The sequence below is a fragment of the Belonocnema kinseyi genome, chromosome 1 (assembly GCF_010883055.1).
Source record: "Belonocnema kinseyi isolate 2016_QV_RU_SX_M_011 chromosome 1, B_treatae_v1, whole genome shotgun sequence".
Classification (NCBI taxonomy): Eukaryota; Metazoa; Arthropoda; class Insecta; order Hymenoptera; family Cynipidae; genus Belonocnema; species Belonocnema kinseyi.
The window spans coordinates 91731758-91751801 of NC_046657.1; the positions used below are offsets into that span (position 1 = coordinate 91731758).

At 33.4% G+C, this 20044-nt stretch overlaps 1 protein-coding gene across 2 annotated transcripts in view; it reads right to left on the minus strand.

Moving 5' to 3' along the window:
- Positions 1-20044, minus strand: part of LOC117167277 (protein expanded) — a 188830-nt gene that overhangs the window by 14793 nt on the left and 153993 nt on the right. For both annotated transcript variants that reach the window (XM_033352101.1, XM_033352092.1), the window contains exons 6-8: positions 7777-7856; positions 1932-2172; positions 364-639 (exon numbers count right to left, since the gene is read on the minus strand). In XM_033352101.1, the coding sequence (XP_033207992.1) occupies positions 364-639; positions 1932-2172; positions 7777-7856 (597 nt within the window). The remainder of the gene's footprint in view (positions 1-363; positions 640-1931; positions 2173-7776; positions 7857-20044) is intronic.

Sequence of the window (20044 nt, forward strand, 5' to 3'; positions counted from 1 at the left end):
ATATATCTAGTCGGGAGTGGTGCTGACTGAAAACAGGTGATTTGGAGCGATTCGCGCGCCATCTGTTGGTCATTCTAAGGACTTATTGAACTACCCTCGTATGTTGAAAGTCTCTCCTTGATTAAATTACAAACCAAATATCTGGTTGCAGTTACATACTAAAAAAAAAAGTACAAAGACTGAAAAATAGAGCAGTTAAGTGATTATTTCAAATATGTAAATACTATCCTTGCTTGTGTTTGTTTTTTGGCCTTTTATCCTTGCTTGCGTATTCAAAAAAGAAAATAGTTTTAGTCCGCTTTATGCTCAATTGCTCATGTTATTATTTTATCATGAAAAAGCAGCGATTTTTTTAGAACTCACGTCAAAACATAGTTTTCCGATGTTGTTCCAGGTGAAGACTCTAGGCGTCTCTTCCTCGGCGTAGACCCGCACACCGCGTGCGCAGATAGCCAGCAAGATTCGTCCAGGTCCTGCTTCACTTTTGCTGCGGCGAAGTCGATAGAGGTGTGCGTTAAGCGGCGCCTCCAAGAGCACCGCCTCCCGGATGTATTGGAGTTCTGCTTCTTCTCGAGAGAGGCCACGATTATTCCTATGTTGCGCCGAAAGCACTCCAAGGACATTTGATTCGACGCACATCTGAAATACACAAATGTATTAATATGGCAAAGACAATTATTATACATACATCAGCAATCATGATGGTTTCTTATTGATATTCAAGTTCTCAAATATAAATACTTCAGAGTGGCAACTAAAAATCTAAGAAAAAAAATCAGAATTAAGTAATAAATCAAATCAGAACTCTGCTGAATTTAAAGCATAATAAAAAATCTACAAACGAGAACCAATTTAAATTTTCCTATCTTTTAAACTGAAAAAAATGAAAAAGTGAACAAATTTAATTTGAAGCTTTCATTCCGTCAAATTTTCACTTCCAATCATGCGAAACTTAAATCTTTTTCTTTCAAATGTTCCCAGCCCGTACAACTGATGGATTTTGAATTTCAACTTCAGGCAATAAAAAAATCTGTAAAAGTTTGGAGAAACGCGAACAAAAGTAAGCAGCCTATTTCATGAAATGTTAAACTGATGTACCGAGCTGAGATAAAAACGTTACATGTTGACTGATTTTATGAATCCGATTTTCTTTTTATTATAGACTTCGTATCATAAGAAAAAATATAAATATATGCATTAATAATTTTAGTAAGCTTATATTATTTCTATTTAGATCTTTTCGAGTTATAATTCTTGAAAACTGAATTAATATGATGAATATTTTGGCTTTTCAGTTTTTCAAGCAAGAAATGCAGACAGAAAAAACGTATAACCTTTTACTTTATTATGGTAGATGATCATCCCTTCTGCCATCCTTCTTTCTACTTTAAGTAGAAAACATTTCACCAAGATCTTAATTTTTATTGTTCGAATATTCTAATTTTTATTGAATGAAAAGCATTTTTGTGGGAACACAACATCATTCAAACCAGGAACTCCCGTAATTCATGTGCACATATGTTATCTGATTACGCCATCAGATATCAACATTTAAACTGAATGTCTTTTTATTATTTTAAATACTGTACTGCAATTCAAATTCAAGATTCACAATGCTGTTTAATATAATTGGTTGAAGAGGCACCAGAGTAATATTTTCCTAAGACCTTAATTTATGTTTCCAACTGTTCTAATTTTTGTTTTAACACGAATCTTTTGGAGAATCTTGAATTTCAATTGAAATCTAGTATTCGAAATAATAAGAGTCTCTAACTTTAAATTTCCATACGTATATCAAGAATATTTATTGCAGCCTCGGTGGTATAATGGGACAACGTAATTGCTCATGAAATACGGAAGTTTCTGGTTCAAATCGAGGCTGTGTTTGAGCATAAAATACTAAATAAAATCGAAATTTGTGATGGACTCACGTGAGGCGGAAGATAGTCAGTGGGTTTACAGTAGCCCACAGTTCCTGCATGTGGTCTGTGACGTTCCTCGGAGTAGTCCCCGAGGTCGGCCTGAATGGCAAGGCCCGCCAGGGCGAGCAGAGGCGCAGACACTGAGGCTGCATGAAGGGGGTGGTGAGGGTGCAAACTTTCCACCCCGCCGCCATGTCTGACAACATTGTCTCGCAATTGCAAGTAGTAATGGTGGCGTGTTGTCTCATCACTTTAAACAAAAAAACCCGTTTTATAACATTATGAACTAGAAGCTTTTATACATCTGCTATACTTTTATCGAACACAGCGAATATGTGCTTGTGTGTGTGTAAGATGTCTATAAAATACATCCCATAGTTCGTATATTAACAAAGCTATTGTCGAAATCGTCTACTTGTAAGAGAGCGCTGTATTCAAAAATTACTAATCCTGAAAAAAATGTTGTTGCGCATGTCAACATTTGTGTCTGCTAATCTTCATCATAATGTCAATTGATTTCAAAGAATATTTAGAAATTTAGTTACTTAAACAAGAATCATTACTGGCGTATCAAAAATGTTCTATTGGATCTACAAAATATTAAACCTCAACATGTAAAGATTGTAAATTATGTCCGAATGAAAATGAAGTGCACCGATTCTCCGAAGATTACGAGCTTGTAGAGTGAATTTCTTTAACTAGTAAATATAAGTCAATTTCGTGTTTTTAAAAATTGGTACACTATTTTATTAAATTCATGCTTGTGTCCACGCACGTAAAAATTTAATATTCCTTTTTGCATCAAATTATTCTATTAATTTTTTCTTTAAATGCACATGTCTGACATCCAATTTTCTTTTTTAAATTAATTTGGGAAGTTAGACCAAAAGCTATGATTAAAAAAGGACTACATCTAAAACATATTAATTTGTTTATATACAAACATTGCTTAAATAAATTACACAGCCACACAAAAAAAGTGTGCTGATCTGGTAACAAGACACACACGTATTCCTATGGATTTTGGGGCGCCGAATTCAAATTCGGTATCAAAACTCACCCATCACGTCATGGTTGAGCCATAACCTCAAAAAATGACGAAAAATCATGAACTGAGGCAAATAAATTTTAAAATAATGCCAGTGATGCAAATTTTCACTTCAAAAACATGTCGACAACTGTGAAGGATCAACTCTTGCCTGATATCAACTTATTTAACATAACTTTACCCAACAGAACCTGACCTCACCTAACCTGAATTAACAGAAATTTATTGAACTACACGTAAAGCTCTGGAAGCATATTTTCTCAGTAGCAAATGTGTGCTACATCGAATGGGACAACTCGAGCCTAACATAGAAATAAATCTAACCTAACCTAACCTAACCTCACGAAGCACAATTAAACTGATTGTGCTGTCCCGTTGTGCTTGCGGTACCGTTTGAATTAGCTTGGGCTTAACCTGCAAAGAGGTCAAACCTATCCTGGGAAAATATGCTTCCAGAGCTTTACGTGTAGTTAAAAAAATTTCTGTTAATTCAGGTTAGGTGAGGTCAGGGTCTGTTGGATAAAGTTATGTTAAAAAGTTGATATCAGGCAAGGGTTGATCCTTCACAGTTGTCGACATGTTTTTGAAGTGAAAAATTGCATCACTGGCATTATTATGAAATTAATTTGCCTCAGTGCATGATTTTTCGTAATTTTCTGAGGTTATGGCTCAACCATGATGTGATGGGTGATTTTTGATACCGAATTTGAATTCAGCGCCCCAAAATCCATAGGAATACGTGTGTCTTGTTACCAAATCCGCATTTTTTCTTGGTGTGGCTGTGTTATTTTTGTCTCACAATCTTTAGAATATATGTTAAGTAGAAGATTCAATGGTGCCTTATGAATTTTGTCAGATTTTTATATTGAACAATTGCTTTAAACACGAACGGCCCCCCGTTTATAGGTTAAAAGTGGCGAAAAAGCGTTTACAGCTTGTGTTAAGTGCATCTGCCCAAAGTTCTTATACAAAGATTACATTATTTCTACTACAAGAACATTTTGTGAATGACTAATAAAATATTTTCCGCCGTAACAAAATCTTATTTTTCGTATAGAATAAAATTTTTGGTAAATTATGGATACCCTGCCACAAAAAAAAGAACAAATGTTCAGGATGCTTTAACAGGTGAACTAAGTAATCGGTAATACTTGTGTCATGTCCAAGGGCGCAAAGCAATCTTAAGCGCTGTTGTAACCTGGGTCCTACAGAATTACTTTAATGACCAACTGCAAATCTTACGCCGAGGTCGAGCTGTGACGTCTTTGTAACGCTGCACGCATAGTGCAGAAATACTCCAATGAATGAATGAACATTGATGTGCAAGCGATCCGAATTCCCAAAAAACTGTTCCCTCGTTCTGCCTTCGTTTTTTGTCCATTCTTATTACATTATGAAAAACTATAATAGGTTAAGATGACTACCATAGTATATTGTAGAGAAGCACTACTCTGCGTTTGCGAAGCAAATTGAATGGCAAGGAATTTACGAAGATTCACATATATAAAGTTTTTAATTCGCAGTCTTACGTGATTTTTAAATTGAAATTCAAATTACACATTGCGCATTGTTCAGCAATTCTCGATGAAACTTTTTATTCGGGTTATTTTCGGACATAGAATGGTTAGTTCCTCGCATTCAGACGTCAATGGTCTAATAACTAAAAACACTTCCTTCAAATTACGTTCATTTTTTACTTCTTTCCGCCACATCTTAAAACTGTTTCGACATTCCGACGGATATATGAGATAACTTTCGTTCAACTTGCGTCAAAATAGTAACTAGCGGTAAAACCAAAAACTGCTTGCACATCATAAGACATAAGTGATTAACAGAAGTAAGAATTAATCTTGAAATGTGCCGCACGGATTGAAATAATTATTGACTAATTTTCAATTTAAAAGAAAATGTTGAAGAAAAACGTTTTTTCCAAACTGCGATTTTTATCCAAATTTTTAAAATTGAGTACAATTATTTTTAAGTACACTAGAAGCGCGTGTTAGTCACCCACAGTTTGATTATTCCTAGAACTGCTGGCCCACGCAGTTTCTCAAGGAGACAGGGCGAGAGCGGTTGCCCCTGTCGGCTCGGAAGAGCCGCAGTGAATGAGTACTCAGTCGAGTATATTGCGCAATATTATATATTCCAATTGGAAACGGTTCACGCGGCCCTGACTGTTTACGCCTCGATTATCCCTATTAAGGTCAATGCAGGGAAACCCCCGACACCGTAACTAAACCGTGAGTTGGGTGTCATCCAAAAATTCTTTTCTCAAAGGTACGAAGATACGCTCTATTTTCACGGCACACCTTTACTGACAACACTGAATTCGCTGACATATGCCCTCTTGAGAGTACAATACGCCTTTCTTATAGTGTGTTACTTCAACTTTCAACGACTTAAGCCGACGAGTCGAACGATAAAAAAATCTTATTTTTGATCAAAAGTATAGTTAAAATTAAGTCGAGTTAAGTTAAATCTTGAAAGTTTTATCAATTCCTAACCTTTCTAAATCCAGAAAGAATGATTTTTTATTCTAAATCTTTAAAGAAATTGCTTGTATGACATATAAGGAGATTAAAACAATTGATTTAAGAATCACACAATTGCAATCAATCTGAGTCAGGCTAATGAATAGAACCGATGAACGATCCCTGCATATCCTGAATATCGATTTCTCTCTCGATTTACTCCCACGACCCCGCAATGGGATTGCGAGCATTCACATTGAGCAAGCGTCTTTACCTGGTGAAATGGCAAGGTATTATTATTAATTATGCAAATCACCTTTTCGATTTGTCATGCTATTCAAAGCTTACCACTTACGTAGGTCGTTCTAAACCTCAGGAAAAATAGAGTAGACAGAGAAAAATGAAATTGAAAAATTAAGTCTTCAGTATCAATAGTTGGAATACTCATTTCCAAGCTTGTTTTATATCAAAATTTACATATCGATTTTCCTGGCAGATCAAATATACTTTTGGAATCTTGACTTTACAGTAATCAACGGAAAGTACTGTCCATATAAGTATGACCAAAAACGCTTTATGCCAAAAAGTGTTGCAAGAAGTTTTTTCTCTGTTGTAGAATGTAAAATTGCGTGTTTCGGGACCATTTACAAAGTCAATAATCAGATCCATCAGTCGGGATAATACCAAGCAGAAAAACGGTTATTTTGATGGACTTCCTATTGAAAGCCTTAAAAGATCAAATAATTTGTTCCTCGACTTTTGTTTGTAACACTTTTTAAGACGTTTGGTTGGATTGTTACTTCCGGTCAAGATAGATGAATTAGTTTGATTTTCGAGGAAGCCTAAACGTCGATGAGTTTACATTGTTGCAAAAACAATTCGGATCGGATTTCTACTACGTGGATCCGTCAAATGATTTATTTTAAGTGACAAAGAAAATTCTTTTTTGGGTGTTTGTTTCGTCTAATTTGACTTAACTATAAGCTGACTTTAGTGATTTCCATTCAGCGTTCACTAAAAAATCTGCTAATTGGTTTACAACACTAAAAATAAAAATAGTAGATATAGTAGGCCAAACTGCTTGGTTTCTAAGATGTGTCTTTGTTACTCTCAGCCAATTTTCATTTCAGTGCTACTACTTACTATATTGTTACTTCAACAAATCGGGTAGTAATACTAACAAGAAAAATAGTGGTGCAAAGCAATAAAGTATCAGTAGCATATACTTTGAAAATCAAGTAGTTCGAACTAGTGCGGTTTATGTGGTACAGAAAAGTCACTACAATTATTTAAGCTCAAAATGGCATGCAATTTTTTTCCAGTATTAACCTTCAAATTCATCGAACTTTTTATTAAGGGGAAGATAGAGTTGAGTTTAATAATTTACAGACAAATGTCTGAACAATATGCCCAGTAAACGTTATAAAAAAAATTTCCATGAAATATGCTTCCGAATCAATCTTTTTTTAAGACTCAAGATTTCGCTGAGCGTCTGTAGCAAAACCGTTTAAAAAATGCAAAAATTGTTGTAATTTTTTCTGACCCACTACAAACTTTGATTTATTGGCCACTTTTTTATAATGAATGACATTCATTTTCGCGAGAATTTTTCTTTTGTAACATGAGTATGGGTACTTCACTGGCCTAGGTCGGTATAGTACACTTTATTGTCCGTCAGCAATTCGCGCGCATGCGTGTTAGATACTTCAACACAAGCGCACTGTTCTGCGCGGGGCTTGTCCCTTTAAAATTTAAACTACCCTGAAACCTGAGACGTAATGTCATAAGAAAACTCAGAAACCATACTCTTATTACATCAAATATCGTCTGTACCAAGGCAGCGAAGCCTTTTTATGGTCTCGCGTGTTTGCAAAAACTCAGGTTCGACCGTAAAAAGACTATTTCGCTGCCTTGAGGCACAATAGACCATTTCAATGTAGATGCACAAATTATGCGCTATGCGGAGAATCCTCTATACATAATACACATATAACTTTTATGTTTCATTTCCTTGCTGCGGTAAAGTAAACATTTTTCTAAGAACTGAAGTACCATAAACATTATCCGAAGTGGTGTTTCATTATATTTATTCACGCTTATATTGATTTTCATGGTTTAAAAACTATTAATTTAAAGAAGTTTTACTCACAAACCATTTTATTTCTATTTTGCCCTAGAATTCGTATTTTACAATATGAATGGTACGTCAAAAAATTGTATTTCACAATTTGTACGAAAACTGTATCAACTATTAAAAGGATAAAATTTATGTAAATATATTTCTAAATAGTATTCAACATGATAAAATTATTTAAACGTGAAAACAAAATCTTACCTTAAAAGTAGAGGTGTGTCAACGTAGTAACGAACACGAAAATAAAGCACGAACGCTGGTCTTCCACTGCTGTCCAAGCCCTGGAAATAAATAAAAAAATATTAGTATTTACTACAACGGATGTAGAATAATAACTTAACAGTTTACAATCAATAAAAGTTGGTGCATAAAACGAATCTCGAGGAATTGTATATTCATTTTTTAATACATTTAACTGGGAAAAACTACAATCATTTTTTTTTAAACCATGAAAAGCTATTTTTTTAAAATTGTACTTGGGCTAAATGTAAGTATAATTGATGTGTTCACTTTATGGCCTAAAAAAACTTTTAAAACTGAGTATTTACAAGAACATTATTTGAGTTCCGTATTTTAAATTTTCGCCGAATTTAAAATGGAACAACTACTTTTTTTTTAAGCTATGCTATTTTATAAAATAATATCCCAGAGTAGTTAAATACAAAATTAAAACAATCGTAGTCTGCGAAGAATTTTGCATTGCTTTTTTATCTGTGCTATTCTACTGTTACAAAAACCTGATCGACATATATATATATATATATATATACCGTAAATTAAATTTAATATACCATCATCTTGTATGATTAATATACATTTATAATAACCTAAAATTCGTCTATCGAATTTTTATTTACAATTAAAGTACCAAATACGGGTCAGATTTAACTTTCCCAGTAAAAAAAGTCAATTATGTGTAACTAGAAAAAAGTATCATGTTTTATTATTTATAATAGTAAATTACTGAAAAAATTACTTTTAATTTGTTTAAATTTGTTTATATTAAATGTAATTTAAAAAATCAAATATTTCTAACAGTTTAAGAAATGTACCTACGTTTTAACCATGTATGCGGCAGGCAGTCAGCCCTCGATTTTTATTTGATGTTATACAACCCGCCATTATCGCGACCCCTTGAAATCACCGAAATCTATTCGAAAAAAGGTATTTCGGTTTAATTGACGACAAAGCGAAACCCTTAATTTACTCTGCCTTTAGGGCACATTTTTAAACAGAATTTTTAAAGATGAGTCTCGAATATAATACCTTCTCATTTCAGGAAATGACGACACTTTTAATGACCGTCTCGAAAGTAACCGCCACAAAGCCGGCATTTCTCTAACCTTAAAAGAAAATATTTTTTACCCATACTATTTCCAATTTTTATATTCGTCAGGTCTTTGGTTATTTATACTTTTTCCCCTTAACTAATTTTTTCCATGAATTACAAAAAATCACTTAAAATTTGTTGTATTTCCAAGAAGCGAAATCAATAATTCAAAGATTTGACAATATAGTTAGCTCGTTTTCACGATAATATGTTTTATAATTCAGGTATAAGTGCATATCTACAGGGACGGCCAAAGTTCTCGCACACCTCTTTTTTGATGATTGAATAAGTTCTCTTTATTTTAATTATGCTATCAGAGCTAAAAAAAATTCTCTTTAAAGGGTTGTTTGCTCTCGAAAGTCTGTATAAAATGAGCCCAGGGTGAAGCCAATTTGTCTATATTTGCAAGTAGATATTGCCAAAATAGTATAAATTTCAATCTTTTATTAAATTTTCAATAATTTCCGAAATAATCAGCATTTTTCAATTTTTTCGGGATCATTTTGAAGCCACTTTTTCACCGTATCAGAACAGGTTATGAGTATAAATCATAAAAATGTTTTTGTCAAATTGCAAGAGCTTAAAGTTGTAACACAAAAGTTGGAAAATTTTGAAAAAACTTTATCTGCAGGCAAATCGGAATAAAAATTAAATAAATATATATTTTTAAGAAATTGCATCGAAGTTTCATGATTAAATGTTTCATATATTCTACAAAAAAAATTGTTTTCACCCAAAAAAATATTGCAATTTTTTTAACTTTTTTGTTACAAATTCAAGTTCTTGCAATTCCATAAGAAAAATTTTACAAACAATACTCATAAGCTATTGTGATACGGTGAAAAATAGCTTCAAAGTGGGCCAAGGACATTGAAAAATGTTGATTATTTCGGAAGTTATTAAACATTTACATGAAAATTGAAAATGACACTATTTTAGACTAATTGGCTTCACCTAGGCTCATTTTATACAGAATTTCTAGAGCCACCAACCCTTTAAAGATAACATGTTTTAGTTCTGGTGTAATTAAAATTAAGAGAACTTAATCAGTCATAAAAAATCGGAGTGTACAAACTACTTATATTTTCGCGATATGTTAATATATGTTTGAGGAGCATTTTTACGATCTAGGTGTCCACAATGAAACTCAGGAAGTCATAAAACATTTTGTTAATTTTTTAAAAGAATTTTTCGCGGATTACATTAATATTGAAATATCTTTGTTAATTTTATTTTTAATTAAGAATGTTAATTTCTAGTATTTCTACAAAACTTGTTAAACCTAATAACACAATATTTCTCAATATGATGTTACCTAAATTAATACATTTTTAAGAAAGCATTCAAGAATGTTGAGTTGAGTATAAAAATGACAAAATAATGTTTCTTTACGGAACGAATACAGAGAACTCTACTCAGAAAGTTTACCAATCCATATTCGTCAGTTTACGTGCATTCCATGGATATGCCATATAACCTAATCGGATGCATGGGAATGCCAGTAAGACTTTTGCGCCTAAAGGAACACGAGAAACAGGAACGCGGAATCGTAATTATCTTATATGCCTCGAAGATCTGGTTTTCGTCGTATAAACTAAAGCGTATACTGAGTGAAGTTAAGTCCGTTACACAACTCATTAGATTCCATGAAAAACAACTTACTCTATTTTCAACAGTCACCTCTTAAGAACATGTAATACTTATCCGATTCCTACGTTACCGACATTTTCTTCGTAACAACATTCCTTATTATTTTTCACTTATTTTCCTAAATTATCAACTTAGAGTGCAAATACAACGGTTGGGCGACGAATGCGGAATTGCAGGATTGCGAAGGAATTTTTAAGTCTTAATTTCTTTTGATATTCCATTTCTAGTTTCTTATAATTAGTCAGCTGTATAATTTGAGAGATATATCCTAATCCCTTAAAGGGAGTATTGTTGGAAGAGAAACTCCATTGCTATAGCTACCAGATTCTTAAAAAATATTGTTGAATTGCAGAAGATATATATCCTACTATACAGTCTTTGTTAAACAAAATAAGAATTACAGACCAAATTTTTGGATCCTAAAATTACAGTATTCGGTTAAATAAACCCTAAGAATTATTTAATTCTTATTTATGTTAAAAATGGTATTCTTTCCTTTAAATTTAAAATAACCATTTATTTTTAAGGAGTATAATCAAATAATTATTTTAACTATTCACTTCATAAATCTATTTGGATCCAAGAATTATTTTTGATAGCTTTACAGTTAGTTATTATTTACCGTAAACAATTGATTTTCAAATGAAGGGTCCGCGGTCCAAACCTGTTAACTGACATTTCAAAAATTTTACACGGTGAGGGAAATTCGTTGTTATTTTTGCACTTTTCAACGGACCGAACACATCCGGACTGACCCGACCGCTGAAACCATTTTCGAAGCGACATGCAAGTGTCAATCAGTATCATGTTTTGTGCGTTTTTAATTAAAATACATTTTTATTATTAGTTTTTAAACTGCTTTTCGATATTATGAAAATGTTTGCAGAGTGACGTTTCCAACGTGACGTTCTTTCTGGCTCAAAATTTCGTCATCTACATGATGCAATCATGTTTTTCAGGGTAAGTCAGATAAAAGTCATTGATTTAGAAAAATCATTGTCATATACCTTTCTTAAAATAAACTGACGCGGAGTCGATAATAAACTAGGGACAAGCCTAGGCCAGGCTCGGCGATCTAGCCTGGCCATCAAGACAGGCCCTCTCCAGATTTAGAGATTGATTCTAGCTTGATCAACAGGCCAGAGCCTATTTTTGTCAGTCTTGGGCCTGGTAAGGCCCACGACAAAATTTGCACAGGGGTTTAAGAACTTTAGAACTTGAGGTTATGTCATTTACCTCCTTCTTTCTTCAAGGTTTTGTTGAAAAATTTTATTGAATGAATATCATTTTTACGTTTCCATCTATCGGGATATTAAGGAACTGAAAATGGAAACTGAAAAAAATTATTGGTTTCTCAGTTCTAAACTCAATGTTTACTTGAGCCGCAACATTATCGAGTTCCAAGTTTTTCTGTGATAAGCCCCGGAATGAACCGGAAGTAGTTATATATTTAATGTTTGAAACAAAATACACCCAACTCTCGCTGTCAGTCACCCCGTTCTCAGCCTTCCTAGAACTTCTGGCTCCCGCAGTTTCTCAGGGGCGTGGGGCGAGAGTGGTTATATATATTCCGATTGGAAACGAGTCAGGCGGCCCTCACTGTTTACGTTTCTGCCCCCCCCCCCCCAAATCAGTCCAAGGCCATTTGAAGGCATCCCCCGACACTTGACTGAAAGCGAGAGTTTGGTATATAACAGTATGTAATTATGGCAATCTTCAACTGTAGATTCGTTTTTTCTCGAAAATTAGTTTCTCTTATACATGATTCATCAATTTATCTCGTTATTGTCCTTATACGTAATTCTATATTGTATATATTAGCATTCTACTAAATTTGTGTACGAATAATTAAAATATTATATCTGTTCAGAAATTATTCATTGTGTGAACTTTTAATTATTTATTCATCGTCAGTGAGAAATGATAAAAATACAGTATAATAGATTAGAAGAACTGCAAGATTTTGAAACTTCGCACACCGTTCTTTCAATAAAACAATTACCCTTACAATGATTATGCATCGTATCTACTGTGAGGACCTAGACTTTCGGAGATTCATTAATACAAATTAGAGGCTATGGCGACGCCAAGAGATGGGGAAAAGACAGAGATGGACGATGATATACGAAGTCGTTACAAATCCGGTAGCCGAAAATTAAACTGGCAATTCTACTCAACTTTGTTTTTTGCCCTTCTTGATTGCGTCTAGACCTAGACCCTCCGGTCAGATCTTAGCAAATTACAGCTGGCCCGTCCGAATATTTTATTATCATAAATATGAAACCGTCGAGCGGGCAAAAGATTCCTACCATGGCAAGCCGTGTAAAGAATCTCAACAAATATTTTTTTCATTTTCAGTAAAATGAAACTCAAGTACCCAATAAATAGCTTCCAATTAAACGTAATTAAAATAAGCTTAAGTATCGTATTATTTAAAGTGTTTTGAATATCCAAACAATGCCTTTTAGGAATGATAGAAATTGAAGTCAAGTTAATGGTGTTTCATTTCACAAAGCAGTCTTCAAAGTTCTAGTTAATTTAATTTTCTCTGTGAAGCATTAATGATCAATATTTTAATCCAAAATAGTTTCGTTTAATCAAAGGCGCGTTTATAGCAATGCAGTTCAAAATCCCACAGAAAATGAAAATCGGAAAAAACGGGATTGTTTAGGTAAATTTAAAACGATCGAAGTTCTATAATATTTTAACTCATCTTAATTCAGCTGAATTGGAAGCTTTTTGGAAGGTAGCTTTCTGATTTAAGCAAAACTGCTGCACTATTTTGAAAAACTCATTATTCATAAAGGCAACCAACCTTCAGATATAAGCAATTTCGGACCTTTTTATCACTGTGCTGAACATCATTTGAGAGCACTTCTTTAAAATAATAATCTTTCTAATTAACAGGTTGTTCAAAACCTTTTATCATGTAAACTTGAATCTTTAGAAATACACAAAACTATATTCGATACATTTCACGTTAAGACGAAACCAGACGTAGGACCTTGCCTGTCATTTTTGCATTTCTCTAATGAGGGATTTGTATATACAAACTTTAGCACAAGTTTCGAAATCAAACCACCTGAATTCCAATTAATCCACGAAATCTAATCAATTTGGCTTTGTTTATATCTGATATTCACATGTATAGGAATTATTCCGAGTGAATTCCCATTTAAATTCTTTAATTTGATTCTAAATATTCCGTTTAAATATTCTATTTTTACCATGGTTGTTGGCAATTGTGGAATGACATTAAAAGTATTTAAATATGTTTGAATAAAGGATACGGCGTGAATCCAAATAAATTTTAATTAATCCGATATTTGCATCCACATGATTCCATATCAATATGCTCCAAATCCGTATAGGCAGAATGCAATTTTTTTCATTCCAATCGCAGCTTCTATTTAGAAGTACTCCAAATGATTAAATTTAAAATCTTCACTCATTCGAAATGATTTCAATTCATTCTACATCAATCTGGATGAGCTTTTCAACCAGTATGTATTCTTATTATTTGTTTAAAGGTCGTTCTGAATCTTTCCGCTGTAATTACGTAATCATTGATAATGATTCCATTTATAAAAAAAAATTTTAATGATGCGGATACTTCAATTTCATTCCATATATGTGACCGTCCGCGAAAAAGGGACCTAATGCGTGGTAGCTTCATATTACAAGAGGAGCCATAAGAGGGCCAGACTGTGCAGTTCAATAACAATTTAATTTTTTCAGATATAGAAATAATATTTTTTATTCTGAAAGAACTACGAAAGAACAATCAGGAGTGGTATCAACCTATGTGCTTGATAAGGAGAGGTAGAATAACGAACGTCCAAGAATTCGTTAATGTTTTCCACGAATGGAACCCCAGGGGTTTTATCGCGCACATGCACATTGGCGGTTGCGCTGTCACGTGTTATACCCAAATCCCCTATGTTATATTTTGACATCTCGATGCATAAGTAGGTTATGTTCTGTTGTGTTTTTATTTTTTTGAGAGTTTATCGCCTTACTAAATTAAAAACGTAAAGGAAAATTGCATAAAAATACGAAAAGTATATAGAAAGTGTAAGTACTATAATGACATTATTATAATCATTTGTGGAGTACGTTAGTAAGGGAGAAAGCTTATTTCAGTGAACTAATTATTGTACGTTATTATGTTTAAAACTCATGTCCAAGACTTCCCAAGCGTGTTGAAATCGTTGATATGGCTCATTTAGGCCTCGCTTTATGCCCTATTGCCAAATTTAATGCTCCGCGATTTTTCAAAAAATCGGTGGTCATGCTAGCTTAACGTTAAGCCAGCAGGGCCACACAGAGAAAAAACGACTTATGCTTTATTCATTTGCACAATAATTTAGGGCTCATTTAATGCCCTATTGCCAAATTCGATGCCCCGCATTAAAAAAAAACCCATGGTTCTACTAGCTGAACGCTAAGCTAGCAGAACCGCACAGAGAAAAAATGACTTGTGCATTATTCCTTTGCACAATAATTTAGGGCTCATTTAATGCCCTAATGCCAAATTTGATCCTTCGCATTAAAACAAAACCCATGGTTCTACTAGCTTAACGTTAAACTATCAGGACAACACAGAAAAAAAATTTCTGAAAATTACTTTGTTCTATAAGTTGGGGCTCATTCAGGGCTCACTGAATGCTCCATTGCCAAATTTAATGTTCCACAATCAGGAGTATGTTAAGCTGGCACAACACTATGCAGGTATAGAGATGTAACCTATTTCATAATTTAGGACTCATTTAGGGCTAATTTGGGCCCGTGGTCCTAAATTTTGGGCACTTTTATTTTTAAAAAAAATAGTGTTTGCGCTAGCTTAACGTTAAGCTGGCCGAACATTGCTGTAAAACGTGCTAAAAATAATTTCACGGAATTTTCACCTTATACAATAATTTAAGGCTCATTTAGGGCTCTGGGAATATGATAATGAAAAATTAAAAAAAATTGTTTTATCAATTCTGGTAAAAATGAAGTAAACAGTTTTCTTCCTTTACCCTATGTTAAGGCTCACTTGGGAATCCATAAATATGGCAAATTTTGGGCTCTCGTATTTTTTGTAAAAAATAGTGTTTGCAATAGCTTAACAATAAGTTGGTTAAAGATTGCTGTAAAACGTTATAAAAATGATTTTACAAAAAATTCACTTTATTGAATAGTTTAGGGCTCATTAAGGGCTCTAGGAATACATTAATTAAAATTTTTTTTAATGCTTAAAACAATTTTTGTTTAAACAAATTTGCCAAAACAAAATATTTTCTTTTCTTTTCTCTTGCATAATTTCAGGCTTAAACCTTTTTTAAAAATTTTTTAATTAATTTATTCCTAGAGCCCTTAATGAGCCTTCAACTATTCTATAAGGTGAATTTTTTGTAAAATTATTTTTATAACGTTTTACAGCAATCTTAAACCAACTTATCGTTAAGCTATTGCAAAAACTATTTTTTACAAAAAATATGAGAGCCCAAAATTTAGGACCACGGGCCCAAATTAGTCCTCAAAGAGCCCTAAATTATGCGAGAAGTAAAAATGGGTTCAATTGTTTTCTTCATGTATTTTTTATAAAGTTAAGGTGTCATAACACCATGTATAACCAAAAAAAAGGGCAAAGGAAATATCACGCGACCTTCGGTCGATGATTTTTCAGTAGCCTTAAATACAAGTTTTGGCAAATTTGTTTAAGCAAAAATTGTTAAAACATTTTTTAAAAAAATTTTAATTAATATATTCCTAGAGCCCTTAATGAGCCTTAAACTATTATATGGGGTGAATTTTTTGTAAAATCATTCTTATAACGTTTTACAGCAATCTTAAACCAACTTATAGTTAAGCTATTGCAAACACTATTTTTTACAAAAAATACGAGAGCCCAAAATTTAGGACCAGGGGCCCAAATTAGTCCTCAATGAGCCCTAAATTATGCGAGGAGTAAAAATGGGTTTAATTGTTTTCTTCATGTATTTTTTATAAAGTTAAGGTGGCATAACACCAAGTATAACCAAAAAAAAGGGCAAAGAAAATATCACGCCACCTTCGGTCGATGATTTTTCAGTAGCCTTAAATGAGCCTGAAATTATCCAAGAGAAAAGAAAAGAAAATATTTTGTTTAGGCAAATTTGTTTAAACAAAAATTGTTGAAACATTTTTTTAAGATTTTTTAATTAATATATTCCTAGAACCCTTAATGAGCCTTAAACTATTCTATAAGGTGAATTTTTTGTAAAATCATTTTTATAACGTTTTACAGCAATCTTTAACCAACTTATTGTTAAGCTATTGCAAACACTGTTTTTTACAAAATTTACGAGAGCCCAAAATTTAGGACCAGGGGCCCAAATTAGTCCTCAATGAGCCCTAAATTATGCGAGGAGTAAAAATGGGTTTAATTGTTTTCTTCATGTATTTTTTATAACGTTAAGGTGGCACAACACCATGTATAACCAAAAAAAGGGTAAAGGAAATATCACGCGACCTTCGGTCGATGATTTTTCAGTAGCCTTAAATGAGCCTAAAATTATGCAAGAGAAAAGTAAAGAAAATACTTTGTTTTGGCAAATTTGTTTAAACATGTTCATTTAGGACTCTCAAAATAAGCAAACAATTTTTTAAATATTTGCTTAAAAAATCTTGTTTAAGCAATTATGTTATCTTATGTTACCGAATATAATTTCAATTTCATTTAAGACTCTCCAAATATGTAGTAGAAATTTGTGTAAACTTTTTTAAAACAAGCTTTGTTTAAACGATTGATAAAAAAGTGAGAATCAAACTTGACGTGCCATTCTTTTTATAATATGGGGGGGGGGGAGAATATTGAAGATTGTAGTAAATAATGCTTAACTCCCCAGTGGGCACAACATTTTTAAACATAATTGGAACGTCCTAAAAACGTTTCTTGGACGTACAAGTCAAAAGACGTCATTTGAACGTTTTAAAAGCTGTCCTAACTCAGACCAAATAATGTTCTAAAAACGTTTTATGTTCAAAATACGTTTTGAAAACATCTCTGGAACATTGTATGTTTATAGAACGTTATATGGACTGACTTAGGACATTTTTAAGCCGTTCTGAAGGTGTTCTAAAACGCTTGTGCCCACTGAGTCCTATCGTCAGCCCATTATGAAATGAACAACAGATTCAACTGCAAAGAATAATTATTAGGGATCCATGTACAATTTTTTCTTAACTTCTGCAAGAATTTACTCACGATAAACTCACGTCCATATCTATTGCAGAGCCCTTATGGTCAGGTGACAAAAAAATTCACGTGTTTAAAAGTATGTATTTTTGTTTTTAAAAAAACTCAAATTGATCAGATTTTATAAAAAAAATGATACAATATCGGGTTCCGTAATTCAATGCAGTACTTTTTTTTAAATAATAAATATAACACAATGAAAAGGAAAACCTACACTATATTTCACTGCACTATAATTAATTTCGGGCTCATTTAATGCTCTATTGCCAAATTTAATGCTCTCCATTTAAAAACAAAAACCGTTGGACATGCTAGCTTAACCTCAAGCTAGCAGAAACACACATAGAATAAAATGAGTTACTATCGGCGAGAAAACTATAGGCATCTACCTTTGAAGCTTAACAGCTTAGTCAAAAAAATGCTAGCAAACAAAAAGACAGTCATTTAAAAGATGAAAGTGTTCTACGTTAATGAGCTTGAAGACGTTTATGCAAAAAAAATGTTGTGCTTAGCAGACTGAAAAATGTAAAAAAAGTAAGGATTTTGGGGCACATTTAAGAACAGTCAAGTTTTGAGCATTATTTCTTATACAAGGGGCGATGGGAAAAATTTGAAAAAATTCATGAGTATGAAGAAAACTGTTGTGAACCAGTTGCAGTTGAGAAATTTACAAAAAAAAATAAAAATTGTTGCTTAAAAGTACAAAAATGTGCAACTATATTATCTTCAGTTCTAATACAGATATTACAGCGATTCAAACTGCAAACTGTAATGGATAGGTTCTGTATTTATTTCAATCACCCGGAAGAATGTGCTCGTCTTATTTTTTGTGAAAATCGCGATATTTTTAGAAATTTTTTCTGTTGGAAAACAACTGACAGAAAGCAGGGGGGGGGGGCTTTTTTGTTTTACTGCCGACCGCTGGTGCCATTCTTCGGCCCCTGGTTATGAAAGCTTGGATGGCACCTGCCCCCCCCCCCCTGCTTTCTGTCACTTGTTTTCCAACAAAAAAAATGTCGAAAAATATCGTGATTTTCACAAAAAATAAGACTAACACACCCTTACGAGCGATTGAAAATAAATACAGAGCCTATCCATCACAGTTTGCAGTTTGAATCGCTTTAATATCTTTATTAGAACTGCAGATAATATAGTTGCACATTTTTGTACTGACTTGACTGTTCTTAAATGTACGCGAAAATCCTTACTTTTTTTTACATTTTTCAGTCTGATAAGCATAAAAATTTTTTTACATAAACGTCTTTAAGCTCATTTACGTAGAACACTTTCAGCTTTCATATGACAGTTTTTTCGTTGCGCTAGCATTTTTTTTTACTGAGTTGTTAAGCTTCAAAGGCAGATGCCTATATTTTTCTCGCCGATAGTAGGCAATATTTCTTTGCACAGTAATGTAGGGCTCATTCAATGCCTTATTGTGAAATTTGATGTTCCACATTAAAAAAAATGTGGTCCTAACAGATCAAAGTTAAATCAGCAGGACCACAGGCTTCTAAAAAAAAATGCGGGGCATCAAATTTGGCAATAGGGCATTAAATGAGCCCTAAATTACAGTGCAAAGAAATATGACCTAATTCGTCTTTTTCAATGCGTGGTCCTGTTAGCTTAACGTTAAGCTAGCAGGACCACAGTATTTATTTTAAATGCGGTGCATCAAATTTGGGAATAGGGCAATCAATGAGCCCTAAATGAGCCCTAAATTACAGTGCAAAAAAATCTGGCCCAAGTTATTTTTTTCTATGTGCGGTTCTGCTAGATAACATTAAGATAGCAGGATCAGTCCTGATCAGTCCGGATCAGACATGTCCATGTCGTTACGGTGTCTTTGCGATATCGTAAAGACATCGTCAGATCATACGACTTATTTAGATATCGTAAAGACACCTTAACGGCATGGACAAAGGATGTCGTAAGGTTGTCGTAAAGATGTCGTAACGATATCGTAAAAATGTTGCCAAATTTTGTGACCACTGGGTAGCGAGCACTTGTGAAACATTGGATATTTGTTTTTGAAATCTCGCTACGTGCTCGCTCAGTACTCTAAAATCATCGGGCAAACTCGGTTTGACAGAGCACGGAGAGAGTTCTAGGATATCGCGAAAGCATCTTTAATGCTCGCGGAAGCCTACTTATTTCCGAGAGTTTTAGAACTCTATTTTTCGTGACAGAGCATGCAGGGAGGATTGCCGAGTATTAGGATTTTGCCCCGGGCAGTCAGAAACATTATGTATAGTTTATACATATAGTGT